General features: G+C 42.2%; 1 protein-coding gene across 22 annotated transcripts in view; it reads right to left on the reverse strand.

Moving 5' to 3' along the window:
- Positions 1-24,499, reverse strand: part of LOC112554591 (CLIP-associating protein 1-like) — an 85,870-nt gene that overhangs the window by 60,239 nt on the left and 1,132 nt on the right. For 19 of the 22 annotated variants that reach the window (XM_025222545.1, XM_025222601.1, XM_025222593.1 and 16 more), the window contains exons 2-10: positions 23,061-23,565; positions 13,346-13,424; positions 12,708-12,751; positions 12,190-12,249; positions 10,881-10,972; positions 10,686-10,761; positions 9,343-9,440; positions 8,969-9,039; positions 7,995-8,006 (exon numbers count right to left, since the gene is read on the reverse strand). In XM_025222545.1, the coding sequence (XP_025078330.1) occupies positions 7,995-8,006; positions 8,969-9,039; positions 9,343-9,440; positions 10,686-10,761; positions 10,881-10,972; positions 12,190-12,249; positions 12,708-12,751; positions 13,346-13,424; positions 23,061-23,237 (709 nt within the window). In that variant the 5' untranslated portion in view covers positions 23,238-23,565. Of the gene's footprint in view, positions 1-7,994; positions 8,007-8,968; positions 9,040-9,342; positions 9,441-10,685; positions 10,762-10,880; positions 10,973-12,189; positions 12,250-12,707; positions 12,752-13,345; positions 13,425-13,650; positions 13,783-14,950; positions 15,968-19,078; positions 19,348-23,060; positions 23,566-24,499 lie in introns of those variants that run through there. The other 3 variants (XM_025222565.1, XM_025222610.1, XM_025222502.1) reach the window with 3 other exon arrangements.

Consider the following 24,499-nt stretch of genomic DNA (forward strand, 5'->3'; position numbering starts at 1 on the left):
TGTCGGGTATGTAGGGAGCAGGTCAACTCGTGGTCAGTTCTCACTCCAACCCCAGGGTTCCAGATTGTTGTCTGCGTTCCCCAAGACACACGTACACACTGAGAGACAACATGTTGCGTGCGATAGCATGCACACGTCTCCTGCACTTGAGTGTTTCTAGCCACCGAGGGGGGCTGTCAAGGGCCCAGTCTAGCGAACGAGACGTCGCACCGCGCAGCAGTGGGCTGATGATGTCACGCAGGCATGCGCCAGAAAAAAAGGGGCGGGAACAGCCGCGCACAAACTCACAGGGCAAAGAAAAACAACACCAACACCTGTTAGTTCGCATCAGGTTGCTAATGTTGATCAACACATCTTACTTTACCAGCCTGGCGACGGTAGAAGTGACGGCGTAGAAGACTACCGGCGTACCGACAGGGTGTCCAGGTGAGGTGGGGTGGAGGGAGCGGAAGCGGCAAGGTGAGCGTCTCACACACACGCACGCACGTAGCGACACGGTCGGGACGCAGAGGTCGTGAAGCGCGCGCGGCAAAGGTAAAAGGACGGCACGAGGCGATGTTAATCAGCGGCGCCCCCGGACCCCAGGGGGACAACCCTGTCCCAACGCGTTTCCTCTTAATGAGGGGAGATCGCGTCTCAGGTAACCACTTCACCCCACCGCCATCACTCCTCACACTCCACCTTGTTCTGCCCCATCCCTCTACAAACACACACTACTTGACACATCTTCCACCATTCATCTTTGAGAAAGTGTGTGAAAGATATAGCGATGATGAATGAAACACAAAAAAAAAGCGAGTGAGTGAAAGTGTCCCCATCTCTATAATGGTGAGAGCGTTGGCGCAAGTGTGCAGCAAGCCACACTGCTGAACAAGGGTCGACAGTCAAAGCAAACAAGCCTGCTGTTACCTACTCAGCACTATTCCAAGCAGACCTCTCTTCAAGCCGCCTACCTGGACTGGCGTCGATAGGTAAGTTACTAACGCGGGCCACGCAGCCAAGGGACCCGAGCGCACGAGCGTATAGCTCCAGTAACGACTGCTGAAGTTACTAACAAAGTTTGCCGGCCTGTCTTCCGAGACTCAGATTGTGTTTCACGGAGGGAACGGGTGTTTTACACCGAGCCAACAACTAAGGCAAGGCAGCCAGCCCTGTAAACAGATGTCACATGCTTTTCTCAAATGGACACGAGCAGATACACATATTCGCTGGAGTGCAAGTAGCCACCTGGGGCTCTGATCACGAAGAATGCTTAGCTCTGTGTCGCAAGTGTCGCTGGGACCGGTGACTGGAAACATGCGCAAATCCCAGGTCTGCTGATGATCTCTGAGGTCTCCGGCATTCTTGTTGTCCGCAGCTATGAAATCAGAGGATTCGCAGATACAGAGCAGTGCTAAGGCAAAACTCGTTCATAACTACTGCCACTGGAAACATCTTTCCACGCAGGCGAGGTGACGAACTTCAAGGTCTAAGAACAGTGGCTGGCGGGCCATCCTCTCCCCACCTACACGGCCAACAACAACAAATACCTACAGAACAGTGATCTCTGGGGGCATGATACACCTACCTGACACCTACACACCCAACCATAACGGACATCGCCACAACAATGGTTCCTGGGGCACGAGACAGCTGGTAAATCTCCACGCACTCAGACTTGCTCTGTCTGTTGCAGCACGTTGTACAAGCTTTTTTTTTTACATTAAAAATGCATTCATGTTCTGGAAAACATCGGCTACGCCCACGTATAAAGGCCGCTAGCGAACACATAAAAATAAGAATATTATTTCCAATTCCCCCAAACGAACCAATAGGGTCCAACTGAATCAGACCAGAACAGGATAAAGTTCAAGGAAATTTTTTTAATGAATCAAGGTCATTTTTTTCTTCTTTTTTTGACAAGGGAAAAAAGGAGAAAAGACGAACTTGTGATGAAATATACTTTAGAACTCTGAGAACCGCCAAACAACTCTTCCGCAGACCGGTTTGACGAACATCTTGGACTTTAAAAAAAAAATTCTGATTATTTTAACCTCGTCTTTAAAGTGTCATCAATGTACCCATGCCTTATAACTCCATCCCAGGCTGTTTAACGGTAATCGAGCCAACGATCTCTTCTGAGTATGACAATGTACATCCGTGACACTTCCTCCTTTCTTCCTCTACTCCCCTATATATACAATCATCTACCTCCCTTTTCCCGCACTGGCCGACATGCGCACTGCAGCATAAATGGACGCAGGCGCTGCAGCGTCAGCAAAGTCGTAGTCGCGTCCATGTCGTGGGTGTGTCCACGCGTTCACGCTCAAAGACTGAATGGAGGATGATCTGGCTGACTCGAATACCGGGTGGCTGTAAATGCCTTGAGATTGTAAATACTCGCGTCTTTTGTAATCCTCGCTGTGACCGCTGCAGCACGCACAGCTGAAGGTATAAAGATGAGCGCGCGCACAGGCTCGTGGGTCTTGCCTTACTAAATCCTAAGTGACATGGCGTCACCAAGACTGCCTGCCTGCCCTGACAGTCAGTGTTTAGTGGCCTGGGACAATCTACAATGCCACCACCACGCCTCCCAACACCGTCGCGTTTCTTCCAAGCCACCTACAAGTCCGGAACAGTCGCAGCTCGCTGACCCGGACCCATCCACCTCCCCCATATCAGAATGCCATGCTCGAGTAACCTTAAGAAACAATCTACAAAAGTCACTCGACAGCCACAAACTAAAATCCAGACAATAGCTCTAGCTGTGTGCCTCAGCTGAAATCGTGTCTGCTGCCATCCCAGTCTTGACGTGAGGAGCTTTACCCGTCTGTGCTCCAGACTTAAATTGTAACTGTGACAGCGGCGACAGCGCGAGACCGGCGAGATGAGACACGGGAGACCAAGCTGCTGTTGGTCCTCTGGTGCCAGATGTAGGACAACAAATGTTTTCCCATCCGAAGACCCAGCGACTGCAGCCTGGCACCCCACCCACCCCTCTCTACGCCTCCTTGCCAAGTGTCGACATTTATTCATCCTTGGTGTGAAAGATGAAATTATCATACGCGCACATAATATTTCATACGAAGTAATGACCTCCTACTTCAAAGAAAATTATTCAACAGGGTAAGTTTTTTTTCCCGCTGTGAACGTGTTCATCCAAGACGGGAAAGAAGAAATAAAACTAGCGAATGTTTAAGAGGCACGAAATTTGTTGTTTTTTAAGTGATTCTATTTTTATGAGATGGAGTGGGAGGGCTAGTCCCCAAAAGAAAAGGAACGAACAACTTGGACGCAGTCATGAAAAGTAACGACGACCTTGTTCAAATCCCTTGTCAGGCGGACATTTTCTCACCCCGAACAAACCCTCAGGGCGAGGCTATGGAGGTGACAAGTCGACATTCTGCTCGTAGGAGATGTAGTCACACTTTCAGCGTCAGAAACTGTCATCCCACGTTGGCCGATCCGCCGACAGTGAAGGGGGGGGGGAGGGAGAGAGAGAGAAAGAGTTAATTCTTCAATGTTTAAAAAAATGTGTGCACCGTGTCCCTTTTTTTTTTTCGCCCTTCTACCGTCTTCGCTCGTTGCAGTCACTCCCCAAAGACCCCGTCACAGCACAGGAACGCAAACGTTTCCCAACAGACACAAGCCTGCGGTCGCCGCCACTTACCATTACAGAGGCGCTTCTACACTCACCACTGGAATTTTGCCGTTCGCTATCTTCCTCCTCAGGCCTGGAGAAAGATTGACCCTTTGACTCCCCGGTTAGTGTCTGCTACTTCTGTCGAGCACCTTCGGGAACTTGAACGTTAAATAAGCATACGTTATGGGCCCGTGGGAGAGCGAGCATGGATCCTGTAATCCTGTCGCTCCCGACAACAGCAGTAAATTGGCATTAAGACAACGAGAGACCGGCTCAAGAGTAGGATCGCCTGAATCGCACCTGGTACCTGTAATGCAGGTCTTAGAACAAAGAACTGGTCGGCCCACTTTGCACGTAAAATTTCGGTAAAAATAGAAGTAAACATCACCACAGATGATGCTTTCCATACTAACCCAGTGTGGTAATAGAAGTTGGGTAACTATTTCAACCACAACCGAAAGTAACAACCGTCATGGCAGACTGGCGGTCAACTTTGGAGTCGCCCACCACAAACCTCATCATGCATATGCATGAACACCTGTACGTCATCACTGGTGATTTATGTTCGCAACTACCTCTTCCGTAACAGACGCAACTCACTGCAAGGACCGCAGCATGTCCCCAGCCAGAAAATGCGGTTTTCACACCACTTCAAGTGTGCGAGGGTCTTTGCCTGCACCCAGCGCGGACATCGCACCTGCGAATTAGTGCCAAGCGCCAGTTCCCGTGCTGGGACGGATCTCTATATAAGCTTTTCCTCAAACAGCTCGTCTGTGGAGAAAATAGTCCCTTATTCATCGTTCTCATGGCGTCTGTCGGGAACTCGTTAAAGACCCTTCACACAAAACTCGCATTCCACGGCTGGATACAGTGGGTTAGGGAATTGCGTTTAGAGGGAGTAACGAGTGGTCAACTGCCCACTATAGCCGCTAGTCGGGAGGAGGAGTCAGCTTGTCCACCCCCAGTTCCTCGCTGCGAAATTCCTGTGGCGCGACGACGCATGCGGCAAAGTGTACGTGAAACGGAGTAAAAGAGAGGAAAGAAAAAAAAAAAGGACAAGCAAATACATCGACGATAATGTGTGCGAGCGCACGTCCGGCACATACGCTTTCTGATAACCTCTCTAACCTTCCACCCAAGCTTCCTTTCTTCCGTTTCTCTGCTGCTTCTACCGAAGTACCCCACGCTAAACGGTCGGTCCAGAACTTTGAACGCTGAGGTCGGATTCGCTGCTTCCGGATGGAAAACAATAAAAACAAGGTTAATTCAAGACAGTCTCTTCTTCAGTCAGAAAATCGCGCGAAAGAAAGCGAAAGCTTGTTGACAGTGCTCGTTGACTTTTCCAACTTATATGTAAGACCTTTCCCTGCTCCGCCGGCAAGTCCATGGTGTACTCCAGCCAGGCTCCTGTCCTCCCTACAACACCACGTTAGAAACATCAACATTTGTAGCCGCAACACCGATCACAGTTTTCTTGATACAAAGAAATCTTTTTCTGAAAGCTATCACAACGTCTGCTGTCACATTAAACAAAAAAAAAAAAAAAAAGAAAAGAAAAAGGCTGCAGCCTCATCGAAATAAAATATTTCAAAATGACACCGTCCTAAGACCCTACTTCTGAAGGACAAAAAGGACGCTGGGTTCAACAGGGGCGGACGTGTGTGTGTTGAGGGGTAATAACCACCGAAGAAGAAGATGAACGGGAGGATAGCGACAATCAAACCAGACGTAACTCTGCACACCTCGTCACGCTTTGCTTCGGGAACGTCAACACCACCCTAGATTATCCCCCCACGGATAGGAAGAGAAGGCGAGGGGATGGAGATGGTGAGGAGCTCCTCAAAGCTAAAGCCATCTTCCACCCCGTCCCTCATCTGTCTTGCATTTCCTGACACGTTCGTTTATCCATGTCGCCATACCTGCGTGATGAATGTGTGACAAGCAAGGGGTTTGTGCGTGTGAGTGCGTGCGTGCGTGCGAACGAATCAGTATGCAAACCTGCTCCTCGGAAAGCTGGCGATTCTACTGAATGTTACCTGAGTCTCATTCTCTTGCCTTGCGACAAATTACTACCACTGGCAGATGAATAAAAACCCTGCCACAACAATGGGCTGGGGGAAGATGTGGGGTAGTAGAGTAGTTTAGGGACAACACATCTTTTTGCCTTTTAACCCCTTCGTGTGGTTACTAGGGTAACAGCGGGTTCCAACGCACTCAATGGGTGACCCACAACCAAACCGGTGGGGAAGGGGTTGGTAGAATTGGTATTTTAGGCCTAGCCAGCAATTAAGGCTATATCACGGCAAGCCCTACAAACAGATGTCACATGCAGAGAACACCGTGCCCGAGACAAGTGTCGAACCCGGGACAACCAACCTCCATAGGTGCCGTTGCGCCACAGAACCGAAAAAACAGGTGGGAGTTAAAAATCCGCACAAAAAAAAAACATTTTTTATAATCTAATATACAACACGCTTTCAAAGTAATTTTCTAGTAATCTATATCAAGTATTGGTTTGTTGGTGAAAAAAAAACTTCACCAAACAGGAAAATTATGATCAAGGCACTTGCTTGCACATGGAGGCATGCATACACAATCTCTGTGACATTACATAATGCATTTAGTTCGAAAAAGCTCAGCCAGCAAGCCAGTCACCACGAGTACTTCATGCACAAAGCACTGAAAGTAAGTGGATATCAATTTTTCTCATGAAAGAATTATGTTTTACTACTCCTGTCATATGCTGAGACTGTTCAGATTTATTACAATAGTGTCATGTGTGTTAAATGTGACACAAACTTCTTATCAACCACTGACAAAAATATGAGGTAATCTTTCATGTGAAGTAATCCTGATAGGTCATAATACTAATTTTGCAAACCTGCACTCCATGAGGGCATATAAAATGTACTCAAGCAACAAACTGCAAGTCACTTTCACATTTACGTCCACACATACATTCATTTACTTTTTTTTTGGCAAGTAAAAAAAATCTGCAAGGAAAATTCATCAGAAAAAAGTTAACATGGCTGTTGTGTTACTGCAGACTCATTGTGCAGCCACTGTTATCATCTCTTTCGATCCTACAACAAGCAGTTATCATCTAAAGGTTTTGGCAAGTTTCATGATACCCAGTCATCCAAGTTAGCAAAATGCAATTGCTGTGAAACACCAATATCAGTAGTGTTGACCGTTGGAGACTGCACATTTTATATGTTGTATGCATAGATTCAAATGATTTAGAGGCAAAATTTTATGTCATCTTCACTGTCTCAGTGTGTGTGTGTAGTGGCGGGAAGAAGCGGCTGTGTAAGCATGTCAATAGATAAAATAAGAGTAGGGGTGTATAATCAAGAGAAGACACACAAAAAAAGTCAACTTAAGAGATAAAGTATATATGCCATGCACAGGAAGCAGACACAGAAAGCAAGCAATTTAGGTCTAAAACATTCTGAATTTTTAATATGTTTCGAAAAGAAATTATGGCAAATGTAAATGTTTAAAAATTGTAAGAATAATTCACTTATAAGGCCCCATAGTCTGAACACCTATGTTTATTGGAAGAAGAAAATTTCAGTTTTTTATTCCTAGTGTGAAAATTGTATCTTTATGACTGTGTCTTTATGGTGCACTAGAGATCAAACTGAAAACTGCATCTTTATTTTTCTGTATGTCTCATGCACAAGTTGTCAAAAAGGCCCAGAAGTTCTACCTTTGCTCTATACATTCACACCTCAATCAAAGGCCAACCACTGGAAAGCATCTCCTGCTACCTGTTAGCTTAACTCATCTCTGTATTTCCCTGAGCTCTCAAAACAAACACTGTATAGTGTCTGACCTATCTTCTAGACTGTGGCAATGAATGCTGCCAAAGAAATCAAGAAGAATGCATAAAATGGGTGTAAGTGTTTAGTGTTGCATTACAAGGGTATGTACACTTTGTAAATCAAAAAAAAAAATTTTTTTTAAATCAAACTCACACTTGCATATGCTTCTTGGAAAATGTGCTACATACTGTACAATTATAACAAGAGCACAACACACAGGGTTTGGGAGGAAAGTCACTATGCACATTCAGCAATTATTTTCAACAATACCTGAAGAGCTACCCCTCCAGAGCTAAAGCATACCTGTGGGCACATAATATACATTGTCCCACACTGAGACCACAGACAAAAAAAAGTCAGCGACATTTCACAAAGCCCTAAGAAATATGCAAATCAGATCATAAAGCAATGTTGCTTGCTCAACCAGTCACTGCTATTAACAGATTAAAATATCCAAGATGCACTGAGTAGGCAAAAGAGTCAAAGCAAAAGCACTCCAGCAGTTTATAAACACTGCAGCTAGAAGTTTAACCTTTTGTACATACCAGAAATGGGATCTGTCAAAAAAACAATGGTAAACATCAGAAATGTTTTCCACTTAATTTTCACAGATCATACACTTTAAGTGTATAAAACCCTTAACAGAAATGAAACTGGTATAAACAAAAAAACCAAAAAAGTCCAGGCTTCATTTTAAGTAAATTTTCCCTAAAAAAAGCAAAAAATAGCAAATCTAGATGTAAAGCAAAGAATTTCCCTCCGTATCCTCTCACCGTGTAAAAATCTGTCTCATAAAGGCACAAAACATTTATAACTACTCCTTTCACAGGAGACCTCAAACATCCATGATTTGCCAGCTCTGTGACTTTTATCATTTGTATTTGTGCATGTGGATATGTAAGAATACAATTCAGTTCCCATTCAAAACATTTTGCTAACAGTTTAATTTTTTTTCACTGAATTGCCTTTTCAGGTGAATACTAAGTGTTTGTTCTGTATTTATATTTCAACATGTGCCCTTCTTTAGACCAGAAAGTAGCTAGAAGCACAGTCTGACAATAGGATGGTGTACACACCTCTCTCTCTCTCATTTAAACCTAACTTTAAAAGATTATTGTGTGGTGATATCAACACCTCAGATCTGCATGATCCTATCTCTCTCATCATATGAGCATGTGCACATCTGCAGATAAATCAGCTGCATAGTAATTAGCTCTTTAATTTATAATCAGTGGTCAAACTGACTCTATGTCAAATCAACTCTAAGCTGTGGTTGAAATGACCATGCACAATATTCAAATCGACTTGTGTGGGGGTCACATCATATGGTCAAATCAACCAGTGACCAAAAATATCCTACAGAAATAAACTTTCCAGTTCTTGTATTTCACAAGTATTCCAGCAACTGTTAAAATACACAAACACCAAATCTTTTTGGAAAGAACCCTGGAAAAAAATATGTCAGATGTATGCAAAGGACAGGAAAGGTCTATTTAACAAACAAAAATGCACAACTCACCCATATCAGCGGTAGGCAACATGTTTCCAGATGCCTTCACCTCATCAAACCTGGCAAATATCTGAGCCAACCTGTATATTAAAAAAAGGAAAAGAACAAATGCACTGCATAGAAATCCAAAAATAATAATCCAATGACTGTTTAATACTTGGTTAATAATAAGTGAGAATTTATATAGCTCAATATTTCAGCCAAAGGCAGACTCATTGCGCTGAACAAGATCACAAAATAGTCACAAAGATGTAGAATTAAGAACAATGCAAGGACTCGCTGCATTCCGACAGTAAAGGGCGATCACTTTAGATTTAACAGAAGAGATACTAATAATAATATGAATTTATAAATATGCAGTTGAATTTAACACAGACAATTACCTTTGCTGTGGAATGCCTTTGCGGCTAAGATCAACTCTCACTTTCTCCCCAACGTGGCGATAAATTTCTGTCAGGGTGTTGACTGCTGCATCTCGCACCTGAAGAAGGTAAAAAGATTACTACAAAGATCTTTCATATTTTGAAGGATAATGCAGATATGGTACCTTAGTACCCTTGGTAAGAAATTATGCCAACCAATTTCAATTGCTCTCTTTTCTATAAATCTTCGCCTTACATCAAAATTGTCTATCCTGTTTCATAGCTTTAAAGTCTACTTATATTTTCATTAAAATACTAGGTAACAGTATTAAACACACATCTTTTTTCTTTCCCAAACCTCACACTTATTGCACAACTAGAAATATAAACTAAACAGACAGATTACAATGGATTGAGTACATTTTTTTTTAAATCAACAGTCTGCATTGCACAGCCAATGCTTTATGATTTAGGGAGTTGAGCAGGGGTATCTCTTATCTCCCCTTACTTTAGCAACAGGCGGCTTTCCTCCCAACCTCCCTCCAGTGAATACAGATGATTGTGTTACATTACATTAGTATGATTAGAAAGATGAAAATCTTTCCTGTAAACACAGCAATCTTGAGCCATTTTTATCAGTCATTCGCTAAAAGTGTTTTATTTTTTCCTTGGTATGCTAACAGTTTCTACAGTAATGTAGCCATATATGCTATAAAGTCATTAGTGTCAAGCAGAGGGATTTTGCTTCTTTTTGTGATCAGGAAATGGTCAGAAAACCTGCTTTCTGAACCTGTCATAATCATATAACTGTTTGTTTATTTCTCAGGCGTTTTTTCAGCAATGTGGATCACTGTTCAGGCTTTTTGAGTGTTTGTGTTGTTTGTTAAAGTAAAATGACCCAGGAGCCTTCTCTGTATTACATTGTGTGTAGCCAAGTACTACTGTTGTGTGGTATGTGTGAAGTTAGAAAATTGAATCCAAGTCTCTTATAAAACACCAGCTGAGAAAGACTGCTTGTTCAATCACCATGCATGATTTCAGACCACAAACTACTGAAGTCAAGCTGCTTTTAGACAACAAGGACATGATTAGAGAACCACAGGTTTGTTTTCATGGTGCTGAATTTCTTATTACCTTAAAGCAAGAGAAACAAAGATCAGGAAAACATGTTTAATGGGCTTTGGTATTTGAAGTATTTCCTTAAGACTCTTACCAGCCAAACAAATGTTAATATATGCACATAGACGTTTTGAAATTTCTAATGGACTTTTATAGCTGATTGTTCCTCCAATATCTCCATGTACTTAATACCAAAGAACTCCTTATCTTGTAACTCAACTGCTGCACACACTTTACAAACATACCTGTCCATTCTGGTCATCCAGAAGTTTGCAAATTGCTGGGACAGTTTTGGACAACTGCAAGCTGCGCGCTCCATATCTGAAACAGTCATTATGTTTCCTCAAAAGCCAAACATGCATATCCAGTGTCCAGAAACAATGACGTAGGACGTATCACCTTCTGGTAGGAACTAAAGTTACCAGGAAAGCCTGACCTACCTGTTAATTGTGTTTTGAAGGCAGACCAGGACCCCTTCACGCACATGCCACAGCTTGTGACCGAATGCTCCAGCCATCCGCTCATAGACATACTGCAAAATCAAAATATTGACTTTTCAATTTCTACTTTATTTGGAAAAAAATAGCATTTTCACAGAAAACAACACCCAAGAAAATGGCTACATTAATAATGCAGGCTACGCCTGATTTACATGTGCCACATGCAATTGTACTCATCCACCATTACAGCGTCTATATTAAAATGTGTTGAATGTCCAATGGCCAAGAATCAAAATCGGAGGGAAGTAAATGTCAAAGACTTTTCACTCCCTGCAACCCTTTGCATCTATGTAGCATTTGTTTCTGAGCAACATTTACTATGTCTGGTTTACAGACCTCTTACAGCAGGACTCTGCTATACAAAAAATTGTATCGTCTTCTTTAGGTCAGAAGGTCAGAAAGGCATCTACCACCTAAACTCCTAAAGCCTGAAAATCCTCACCTCTTTCAACAAATCCTCCCAGACCAATAATGTATATAATGTACATGGACCATCAAACAGTGTTTTGTTTTTCTCCCAGTGTCTGCACCCTGTGGTTTTTACTTTAAAAAGATTTTCAAACAGCATCCATTCACAACCCTATCTCAATATTCCCTCCCACCCTCCTCATACACTGCTCCTTTGCAAGCCAAATCTTTATATCGAACAGACTTATATAATTTATTTACCAAGCAGAGATAGGTCTGAGAAAAAACTCTACACATTTTTAACAAAGCAAAGAGTCATATAGCCTTGTGGCTGTAAGGGCAGGGAACATTATTCAAGGGTATGGAAGATTAAACATTTGTCTCTGCCACCTTTTACCATCTCTGATACATCAGGTACACATCACAGACACTAAGTCTGAAACCACTGCCTCACTCAGAAAATGAGTGCACTAACCACCATACAGTTGATACCCTCTGCTTAAACATATTTTACAGCTAATTACAAAAGGTAACAATGAAAGATTTTTTAAATAATAAATGTTATGAAACATCTTTCTAGAATGCACCAATCTGTCAACACCAACCTTACAATCTGTGTGCATCCCTTCTCATTTATCATTCATTTAAATTATTATCTTCCACAGACACAGCAACTACACTGAAGGTGACTCAAATAGTATGTGGCTCATTAACTTGGCTGACTAAATCTGTAATGATATGTAGGTGAGCAGGAAACATGAACCAACTTCATTTTATGTTAAACACTTTATGTTAAACAACAGGTATCATGGTAACACATACTATAAAGCCATCAACACACCTGTGGGGAAGATGCTGGTAACATCAGCTTCAGCAACAGCTGTTGTGCCTGATCACGAACCTGCAATTCAGTAAAAGATGGGTTGTAGGGATTGCTATGGTTGTGTGCATAATAAATACAATGCTACAAGAAAAGGAAGAGATTTTGTTTAAATATACAAACCCTACAATATTAATATTTTTTAATACAGATTCACTTAACATTTGTTCTGAAGTTTATCAGGCAAGCCACAAAGACAAGAAGCAAACCAAAATGCTGTTTCACTGACATGCATTTATGGATTTCATGGGTTACAGCTGGGCAGCAAACACTTCTGTAAACAAAGTAGTAATCTGCCATTCAAGCATATAAGCCAATACTGGAATTTTAGTAACTCAGAGTCACTGTTCCCATTGATGCATTTTATTATTTCTTCCATTTTAAAACCCAAATAAGGCACAAATGCATTCACCATTAAAAGGCTGGCAAGCTCTCTGGGGCAAATATGACAAATAAACTGTTCCCTATTTCAGGCTTACCTGATCTTTAGCATCTCCTAGTCTGTCAATGACAGCAGGAAGAACTGTAGAAAAGCATCACACCAGACACGCATGTACACACACACACATGCACAAGCGGACACACACACAAGATACATACCCAATGACAGGCAAAGGTAACAAAAAATCCTTAAATTATAGAAATAAATATGAAAATGAATCTGCAACTCTGACTTTCTCTTAAATCCTTTTATAAGCATTCCCATTTATAAAAGATCGAAACAGTATTACCACATCATCATTTTATAGTAAGTTTAATACAGCTACAACAATTGTTGGTGAAATTATCAAGCATATATTCCATGGATGTGTATGAGTCCACATCTATTCCCACATAAAAAAAAAAATGTCAAGTGCTTAATGCAAGGCCACAGATAGATTCAAGTGTGTGGTGTAATTACTGTTAGTGTTCAATAAAACACAGAACTTCAGATCCTGAGACTTGTTGTCAGTAGTTCACTACCAATTTAATTTTGTGGTACAATCAATGTCTGATATACATTGTTTTAGAGATATGCAGGTATTGAAGACTGTGGCATACATGCAAAGTGTTACATCTGAGTTGACTACATGCACATACATTTATTTACACATGCACACACATGCACGTAAATTACCTGTAGTTATATGTGGCTTAAACTCCTCTCCCATCCGGTCTACCATAAGGCACAACACTTCTAGTCCATTGACTGAGACCTACAGAGCGAAACATAACATTACTGATGACAAACAATTTCGACTTTTGATTAGTCCATGGTGAGAAATATAGCCCACTGATGCATGCACAAATCATTTGTTTAGGGCTAAAATGTTGTAGATTGATCAACCTTTTGTTTTCCACTCTCATCTACTTATTATCTCATTAGATATTCATTTTAAAAAAGGCCAGAAAGGATTTAATTTTCTGAACATTTGTCCTTACCTCTAACCAAATGGTTTCCTACAATTTAAAAAAAAAAGAAGAAATTAACAAAAGATGGTTCAATCCATGGCTAGTAGCAGCCACAGGAACCAGCCCCACCTAATGTTGTAACTGTGATTTGCTTTGATCTTTCTTGAGGTATTCATCTAATCTACAGGTTGTCAAATATTGAAGCCCTCACAGTGATGTCACTTTGATAATGGAAACCATGGCAATAATCCTCTCAACTGGCAGGGAGATGATGGGTAGGAAATCTTACAGGAGATTTACAGCAGAAGGTGAAGTAGATAAATAAAAGTAAAAAAAATAAGAATAACTAAAATACATCAAATATCTGTTATTTGTGTATATGAAAAATTACATAGGGCTCTTTTTTTTACATTTTCTATCTGTCCCGCCCACCACCACCATCACCACCACCAAATCTGTTAAAGTTAAAAGATGTGAGACAATGCACAAGTGTGTGCTGGACATGTTAGTGAGAGAGAGATTGAGAGATATAAAGCTTTTTAAAAAAAGTTGGAATATTATTACACAGTGAATAAAGTTGCAGTCTTTACTAACTACACATTTTTTTTAAAAGATCATGCCTCCCTCCCACACTTTTTTTCAATGCTTCAATGTCAGGTGCGACTGATCAGAGCCAGAATGGCTTGGATGTAATGATTTTTTTTGTGAACACCTCACTGGGGTAGACATGTGATTATAAATATTTATCATTAACATCGTGTAAGTTTCACAATTATCAAATTATTTTAACACTAGAAGAACTGAGTTTCAAGATCAGAATGCTTGTAGGACTTTGACTAAGAAATAAATATACGAACAACAGATTGGAATCCTAGACATAAAAGTCTGTCATTCAGGCCTGTCAATTACTTGAACTCTAGCTAAGTTTTAGCTAAGTTCTAACAACAAACCTTTAGTCTCAAGACCATGCCAATAATAAGAACAATCTCAGCAGTTCCATAAAATCAATGTTTCTGGAGGTTTGTGCTTTAAAAGTAGCATTAGACTTTCATAGAATACATAAGAATTAATATTATAATTCCAAATGTCTGTGTGCAGTTCCACAACACGTCCTCTCTTGTACATGCAAGCAAACACAAAGAGGGAGAAAGCATACAGGTGCGCTAACAGGACCAGATTTTTTCAGGTCAAATTCGGTCTCCCACTCCTCTTCTCTGTGATCAATCAGTTCCCCATTCCCACACACACACATACACCCCTCAACCCCTCAACGCACACCCACCAAGGTTAGTCTCCCTTGCATCATCATTATCTCTTTGCCTGCAATTACCGTGAGATGGCGCAGAACCTTGTCGGACAGCGGGCCGCTCTGCACGCACTGGTATAGCCTTTCCCTCAGCGGCAGTCCCGACTCCTTTCTGCTGGCCTCCCGGCGTTTGCGGTAGGCATTCATCATCCAGCTGGCCACCTGGCTGGCCGGACAGACTCATCACTCCAGCACCACCGCCCTCCACGTGCCACCAGATGGGCCCATCTTCTCGCGAGCTATCTCTACCCCTTACAACCTCCTCAGACTCCGAGTCAGGAACTTCTCTCTGCTTTTCAGTTCTCTCTCCACATTGGTGACCAGACTTCAAACATTTCTCACCCAACCTCGTGCCTTCACGAACACTATTCCTGCTGCTGCTGCTGCTGTTGCTGCCTCAATTCATCGTCTCTGGGTGGCGGTGGAAACTTCTTATGAACGATGGTAACTGTTCACATGATCACAAGAATTTCTCACAACAGCAATGAAGTCACTGCTAGAGTTTACATGGAGTCAGCAACTGAGGGTATATCGTGGTGAGGGTGTCCAGGTCTGTCAACAGGTATTACACATCCAGCGAGAAATCATGGGTGCCGAAGATATTTGAACCCAGGGGCCCACGATCCCACTGTGGCAATGTTCTTTACCATTGCAACACTGGCTCTATCCTCGTTGTCTCCAACGTATCAACGACCAGCCACGTTGCGGGACCCGACTCTGGCTGCTAGAACGTTTCAGTCGAAGACAAAGGTCATGGAGGGTCACGGCGGGGTCAGGTCACCAGCTGGAAGACTGTTTGCTTTCGTCACGACTTCCACTTTCTACGGTCAAGTACTTCAGCCAGGTGCACCAAATGTTCACAACATGCGCGGTCCCAGAGTTCTCCAGAACACCACGGCCGTTACGTCAGTCATAAAAAGAAAGTGGAGTCTATCCTGCCCACATGTAAGCGGCTGCACTAGGGCTGTAGGATTGCAAAGCCGGGTATACTCTTACTCGAATTCCAGTCTGCACACGCTTTGGGGAGAAATGGTGACACTGCTGAAAAGCACACAAACACTCTGCCACCATACTGAACAGGGTCTATCTGGACTAAAGGTGTTATTATCTGTATCGTATCAACAGGCAGTCTAATTGATTTTCTACGGACTGTCGTAAGTTGCGACCCTGTGCAGTGGGTGAACCTTTTCTGTGGGTGAGGAGAAGGGGGACACCAGCTCGTCCCCTACCCGCCACCTTCTTGTTGCAGAATAAAAGGGTAAACAAAATACCTGCAGGGCAAGCCACTTCTCTGACACTCTTTTCAAGATAGAAAGTGCCGCACAGTCATTTCTCATAGAGGGAACTTGGAAATGACATAAATACTATGCAGATGATAAAGTATAAGCAGTAAACTCGATAAAGTGTGTGTGTGTGGTGGGGAGGGGGGTCCGGCCACAAAACTTGACAAGCGGGAAGGGAAAGATGTCGCTTGTGAGACTAGGAGTACAAATATATACAATCGCGCATGCACACACGCATACAAACACTACTCACTCTCTCCCTTACACACGCGAGCAGTGTCCAGTGGAGACTGTCTCTCTATCAGCTGATAACGACCCACGATCACGAAAAGAGCAAATCATAGGACGGCACTATTCGTTTGTCATCTCGAACCGCATATATCACCCAGCGCTTTGATTCTCTCCGTGTGCCGGCAGGTCGGTCGCACGTCACTTACGCTCGAAACCGCAGCATGTTTATAAAAGCAAAGCAACAGTCTCTTCGGCGGGTCAAAGGTCGGACTGCAATTCGCCCATTCACCTCCTAAAATTCTACTTTTAAACTTTATAATCACGACGCACATCTATTCTTAGCGCCAAGAAGGCAGACTACCGTGAACACCCTCCTTCCCACTTCACCACCGACGACGCCCGTGTGATAAGGAGTGGCAGTTGGCACAACCCCTCTCCAGTCTGACGGTTTTATGGCGTAAACTCTGCAAGGCAAATGCTTCAAGCTCCCCCTGCCACCTCCACCCGAGAAAAGTCAAAAGATGCGCTTTGAGTGTATGATGGGTACAGGCGTGTCTGTGATAGTACACAGGACTTCCACTCCTTCCGCTATCTCCGCCGTTTTTCTCCCTTCTGTACACGTTAGTTAGACAAAATTCGTGTGGGTGTGCATGAGCCTGTCGACAGGCGAAGACATATGCTCTACGGCAAAAGACCACCCAAAAAAATAAAGTTATTTTCTTTGATGGAAAGCTCTCGGATCGGACTGATTCGCGCTACAGCAGCTTGTATGTTATCTCCGTCACTACACCTCAAAGCCACTCTAGAATGAATTTATCCCCGTCCTTCAAAAAATTGACGGCTAGGGTGGAAGTCAACTTTCTAATCTACTGACACGCTGTAACCACGAACTTGTATTACTGGACTGATTTTTTCCAGTTAATTACTAAAACGAGGCATGATACTACTAAGCTTCCGGTTTAGTCACATTCTTTGTTTAGTCTCGCCGAGACTAACTGTGGAGAACTTCGCAAGAGGCTAAGCGTATGTCTTGGCAGACAGCAGTCCACCTATACACATCCATACTGTAACTAATCCAATGTCACGACGCCCTTACCACGAATTAAAAAAAAAAAAACGAGTGCAGATTAGTATCCAAGGGGTCTTTTGAATCTACCTATCTGTAGACAAGAAAGAAGGGAAAGAAAACATTTATATCGGCAATCGTGTAAGGGGAACGCGTTTGAATTTCGTTCACGGAGGCAAGTAAAGAAAGAGGACAAACTATTCCCACAAAGAAATGCGCAAGCTAAACATGCTACGTCCTCCTGGCGAAAAAAAGGACACATTCAGCACACGCCACGACACGCCTGTTGGCAAACGGTGCGCGACATTTTCACCTGTACCACGTGGTAATAGGTAAGACGAAGGGTAAAATGGCTCAGCCCCCAGCCTGTATCCAAACACACAAGTCACTTGTAACTGTTACTTGTAACTGTCGTGCTCAGACTCAACGTGTGTGGTGGGGAGGGTGCACGTGGATTAGCTAAATATCTAGGTCTCCAGGAAGTTTATAATCGGGTTATCGCCTGAAATCGAGACTATCACTAAAACATCTCGCGTGCCCAGCTCCCGGAGCGCTACCGTAGTCGACGTTTTGCATCTGCTTCAGGACAGCGTGCAGAGGGCGGCGGTAATTACAACACAGAGGTCAATGATGGGTAAATGTCCTCTCCCCACTCGTCTGTGCATACAGTCGCTTCTCGCGGTGGTCTGTTTGACAGGGGACATGCCAGCCGTCACCCTCCATCTCGCTCATGTTTGAGGGGAGCCAGACTTGCCACCAGGACACATGTAGCAGCTTCAGTAGCCACAACCGCAGCGCAGCCAAGGCAAACGAAACTACTGCTATGGGAGTATCTTCACACAAGAGCCACACACGTTGTCAGGAGACAGTGACAACTCGAACCCTGAAGAGGGATATCGGAGGCAAAAATGTAACAGGGTCAAAAGTAAAACTCCTGTAACTGTCATTTCTCTTTTCCTCTTCTCCGCTCCCCACCCCACTCTAACACACACACAGAGGTCCACACGATCGCGCAAAAAAAAGTATACCCTTAGACCAATAAGCTGCCTTTTATAATTTACACTTATTAATACTATGACATTCCTACGTTCTGCATTATTAAAAGAATGACCTGTCCACGATAAAGTCTTGAAAGGCCAATACGAACTTTTGTTAACAAGCACCATGTGCCATTTCGTGTTTCTATTGGTATTCTAAACAGGCCAATGAAGTTTCTGCGTTCTGCTGCCTAAACTGAATGTTTTCACAAACAGAAAAAATCTTGTAAGCCAAATGAGCTTAGTTTTACGCCGTGCCAGCAACTAATTAAGGCGGCGAAAGCCGAATCAGTAGAAGAAATGCCCGATTTGTTTACGGGCACTCTTCAGTCACCGCCGACACACCAAGAATTGATGCACTACGAGAACGTTACATCAACGACGACAGCGTCTGGGACCAAAAACGCACACCGTCAATCAACGTGACGTAGGCAAACGCCACCCCACCACACGTACCTGGCGCTCGGCCACCTACCTGTATGGAGCACTCGCCTGCCGTCCCACCCCACCACACACGCAACACAACGGCACTTACCGTTACCCGAGCCGTATACCACACGAGGAGTTCGAACAGGAAAATATCACACTTTACAACAACACACGGCACACCGTCACGTGCAGGTGACAATCACAAGGTGATGGCAGCCCTACCACTGACACATTGCACTAGGTCCGGCACGTGTCCGGCGCTAGGGGACCATCATCCAGACAACGATGGGCGCGCGTACGTTGATAACAACAGCAGGAGACATGGATGCAGCGCTGACCACTGCCGTGCGGCCAACAAAAGACCGCCTCGTACCAACGCCGAGGACACACCTTGGTGGGCGGCGAAAAGCACCTGACAGCAATGGCCCCCTACTGCGTGTGTGAACGCGTACGCGGTCGTGTAGCTTGAGCCTGGCTCTGTGTGTGTGTGTCGGCTTTACAGCTGAGCTCTCGGTATCTGCGGTTGAATGCGATGCGACAAGCGACAGAAGACCAGCCATCAGCCAGGGATGAAAACATGGCACACGACACGACACGACCCGCAGGCCTGCAGATGCCTTAGCGGGCGTGTGGGTCAATTAAGTCAATGTTGACCAGAACCCCCACCACCCCTTCTTTCAATCTAGGGATCCATACAAAACATTCGATAAAACAGGCTACTTTCTTCAGCTTCCAGCAGAAGGAACAGCGTCTGTATAAATTATGCGTACATTTCACATTCTCACTAAAGAGAGGGAGATATGTAGTGTTTTCACCGACCAGAACCATTTCATGCACTGATACATGATATGACTGTGTGTGGGTGCTTGTGCACCGCCCACAAATAGATGCCATGTAAACAACCAAATGTGTCACATCACCCCCACTCCTAACATGGATCTTAACGGGCAAACAAGACTTTTGTTAAACTAAAAGAAAACAAAATGTCCTCTCACATACGAACACCTTCACACTTTAACTGGCTGGTGAACCAAAAGGTGAGTGACACTGAGTGACAAATTATAGAAAAAAAGCCCTAAGGACAATCTTCTGTCAGTATGCTCTCTCTGACATGCATGCATACACATACACATTAACAGAAGAAAAAATGATGTAAAAATCCTCTCTCTCTCTCTGTGACATACATGACTGCACATACACATCAATACATCATATGAGGCTAATGACAGACTTATCCTGCCAAATGACTGCCGGTCTTCCTCCCCATCCCCTGAATTGCATTAACACTTACGGACTAGGCAATCATGCACATTAAAACATGACTGTCCTGGGATCTAGTACATTAAAAAAATATATCACCTGCACTCTTTATATACCAGGAGATAAATATCACGTTGTTTCTTTTTGTGCTACATATTACCTTTAGTATTTGAAACTTAATACCGAGCCTGCTTTGTTATTGGCATCATTCCTTTTCATCAGCACGCTTAACCCTGTTAATCATCCTTGACCCATCTCTAGCTCAATATGCATTAAAGAGCACTTTTAGCTTGTGTTTGTCAACACTCCCCTTCAACTCCATATCATCTTGAAATTAAATTTGTTATGTCATTCTCTCCTCAACGGGAATGATGCACTTGATGCAGCAGACACACATGTAAAAGTAGACCCCACCCTTTCTGGCTTTGGCTAATGGAATTGATTCCAGGACTACTGCAACACAGATCAATTGAAAATGCCAATGTTGCAATGGCGTTATCATGGCCATCAGTGTGTTATGCCGCAGACTGACAAATCTGAAACATCTTGTCTGCAAATCTGGCCAGCTTGGATAACAAATGTATCTAAATACTAACATACTTTATGCACACTGTATGGGTGCAGATGGCTGTTGTCTGCCTATCCACAAATTGAATCTTCCTTCTTTAAAATAAAAAAAACACCTTAAACTGTTTAAAGTGTAATAGGGTTTGTCATGTCTACTACTTCTTCTGCGCTAGTTTTAGCCATTCTAATCATTCTGAAATTTATACATGTCCATGTCTTCAACAGCAAAGCAAGGAATAAGATGTAAAGTAAAAGACCTTTAACTGCCAGGAGCATTGGTCTATTTGGTCAAAAAGTAGAATTAGTTTGCAGAGATGAAAAAGTTCAGTTTCCACAACTTTTACTTGTGAACAAAATATAATAGATCAAGAAAAATTAACAATGGGGCTTTTTCAGACACAATATTTGTGAGTGTGGCAGACACTGACAACGGATCTATCCACAAGGGAGACTACTGCATGATGCCTAAGCAAAAATGTCATGGAAGAGTTATTCCTCTCTAAACCTGCACAACTGACTATTTTGAAAGTGAAGCTGATTTTTATTTTGGTTAAGATAAATCGCTTGTCTAAACAACAAAATCGAAATGATAATTATAACAACAATTCATTCTTAAACAAAAGTTAAGGTCCTGCATTCAAGACTACACTGATGAAATTTTATATCACTATCTTAATTTTATGGCACATTTACAATTATATATATATTTGGTTGTTTTACACTTCTGGTTCTTACTTTCTTTACTAACCTTTGCATTTAATACTTTCTTAGTGTAAAGATGATAAATGTTACTTACAGTCCCTTGAAAATGCAGCATTCCATACCTGCACAACTTGCATTTAAATCTTATTTAAGACTGGCAGTCTAAAAGATTTTATTGCTCTGAAAACTTTGCATTTTATGGATTCACCAAGTTTTCCTATTTTTCTGTCTATTCAACTATAAAATGAATCCTAGTCTTTATATAAAAACGCAAAATCTCTCCCCAGTCCGGACACCAAACAGACCAAATCTGCAGCACATTGGCACAAGCAGATGCTTAATAATGTGCCCCTCCCTGTGAGAAATAAACATAATCATCTGTTCACATAAACAGACCCCCTTCTCAACCCTAACATCCAAACATGCACTTCAAGGTCATGCAGATAACTGCTGCTAGTGATTAAGGCTAAAGACAGCAGCAACGCAAGGAAAGGATCTCTATAGCCTAACAAGTCAAAGCAGAGAGTATGAAGCTATAAGTGGTCCACTATATCTAAGCCAAAGCTGTCTGGAAGGTAGAATTCCACCCTCTCCTCATTGATCAGGCTCCCATTACTGCTGGATGGAAAAAGGCGGTTTATCCAAGTTCCAAGGAAAATTAAACCACCAACCCTTGTTCACATGATGAACACCATAAGTGTGGCATCTCAGGTTTTAGCATGATGGTTGAGTGCCTAACAAGTGGTCAAACACAAAAATTCTCTCAAAAATATTAACTGAGCACTAAATCTTTGAGTACATAGAAGTTGAAGTGGCAAGGTACCACTATAATACTAATACACTACTTATCTAGGGTTACAGGTAGGGTGGGGGGGGTTTGATCATCATTCAATGTCTAGAATACATCAAATTTACAAACACTGCAAACACTAGGACTTCTGTCTTTCCCACCGTTCTTTTTCCTCTTCACCCAAAAGACATCAGACTAGCCCAAAAAAGGAAACTTAACAGTACAAATACACCAGGAAAACTGAGGTAGCCAGCATGTTTACACTCTACAGTGAGTCACAGCTCTGTCACAGTGTACACTTTTCTACCTTTGCTACGTTTACCTACCAGCCACAAGCCCTGTGGCTGCATTTCCTTCTGTCCAATAGCAGTAGACCAGGACAGATCAACAACACTCCTTATATTTTTTAATAACTCTTCTAGTATATCTCCAGACTATGTCACATGAGTACAGATGTGATGCTTAATCCACAGAGCTAATAAATAAAATAGTCATTCTTTTGAATTAAAATAATATATTATTATTATTAGAATAAGGCTAAATTTATGGTATTTGAGGAGAAAAAGAGAAAATAGAAATGACTTTTTAAATTTTAAGGTGTTGTTAAGAAACTTGTATTTATATATCAGAAGGATAACATTGCTTTTGCTGACATGCATGCCAGGATGCATGTGTTTAAGCAAAAACTATCTATTTTAAAATAGATTAATACAATAATGGATTAAATGTATTCGATAATCAAGTAGCTAATAGTTTTTCATGGTCTTACCTTATAATTGCTACAGCTGACCCATGCTGCCAGTCCCTCCACAAAGCGATCCAAATCATCAGATTTGAGAGACGATAATGGATCACTAAGATATGACACGAGCTGTTGGTGGACCTGGAACCTCTTTTTCACATCCTGTGTCAGCACTCCATCTAAGAAATCATCCAGGCTCTCCATTGCCTTTCGTCGGTAGGTTTAGTACTTGCACAGTCAATAGTAAAAACTTCCCTAAACGTCTTGCCTCTGTAACGGTAGAAACAGGAGACTTTCTACAGTGCAGACAATGCACACGATTGTGCAAAAATGTTCTTGCACTATCCTGCAGTCTTCATTGCCAGCCTTTTGAAAGATTTCTGCACCTCCATTCAAAAATGGTTTTACAAGTCTTTGAGTTATTTTTCTCCAGTTAGATCCCAATTTAAAAACCACTCTGGATGACACTAATTCAAGGACTTCCACTTTAAGACACGAAGAAAGCCTAAAAGCAGCTTGACTATTAAAATCTCTGCAACAAACAAAACATGGCAATGTTTACCACATGTAATCACATTTCTTTTTTAGCAATACTTATTTTCAATAAATTTTGAATCACCACAAGACAGAGAGCTGTTTCTTAAATCAAGTGGTACCTTTTAGAGTCACACTCAACAGCAGTGGGAAAATTCTAGACATTATGACAAAGCTACAGCAAAATAGCCATTGACAACAAATGTAACGCTCAAAGATCATACTAACCACAGCACAAACATAAAAACATGCTTTTCCTTTGTTTCATATAGTAACACAGCTCTTTAAGATAAGTGTTTTAAAGAGCTTATGTGGATAATAAAACTCCTGTAAAATTTCTACTTTATTCTAGACAAGTAAATACTATTTTCTCAATAAGGAGGTACAGCTTACTCCAGAAGAAGCACCAGCCATTTTTCTACTGTTAACTACTGGCATTCTGCATCACTCATTGCATTATGTAACACAAACACAAACAGCTAGCAGGCTTAAAAATTTATAACTTTTTTATATCTTTAAAAAAAACTGTGTAGCAGGAAACTTCACATGACCTGATAAAAAGGCAAGGTGTAACTGGCAGTAGCACAGAAGAACTATTGAGTGAACAGCTGCAAAAAGCTGCTAGAGTAAGATTAAGTCAACATTTGAGTAAGAAGACCCGCCCATGATTTTTTTTTTAAATTATATATTTGGCATAGTATGAAGTCATAAGTGATAAAACTCTTCCATGAACACACATTATATGAAAATGCAAGAACACAGACACACACTCTTAGCCTTTTTCACTATGTTGATTTCTACAGCTAAAACAGTAAACCAAAATAATGTATAATATTATAAAGCTAAAGCACTGATAGTACTCGGTAACTGCAACATAAATTGAACAGCTCATTCGTCATAAAATATAGTTTCCACTTCTGTACAGTCTATCT

Source organism: Pomacea canaliculata, linkage group LG2, assembly GCF_003073045.1.
Source record: "Pomacea canaliculata isolate SZHN2017 linkage group LG2, ASM307304v1, whole genome shotgun sequence".
Lineage (NCBI taxonomy): Eukaryota > Metazoa > Mollusca > Gastropoda > Architaenioglossa > Ampullariidae > Pomacea > Pomacea canaliculata.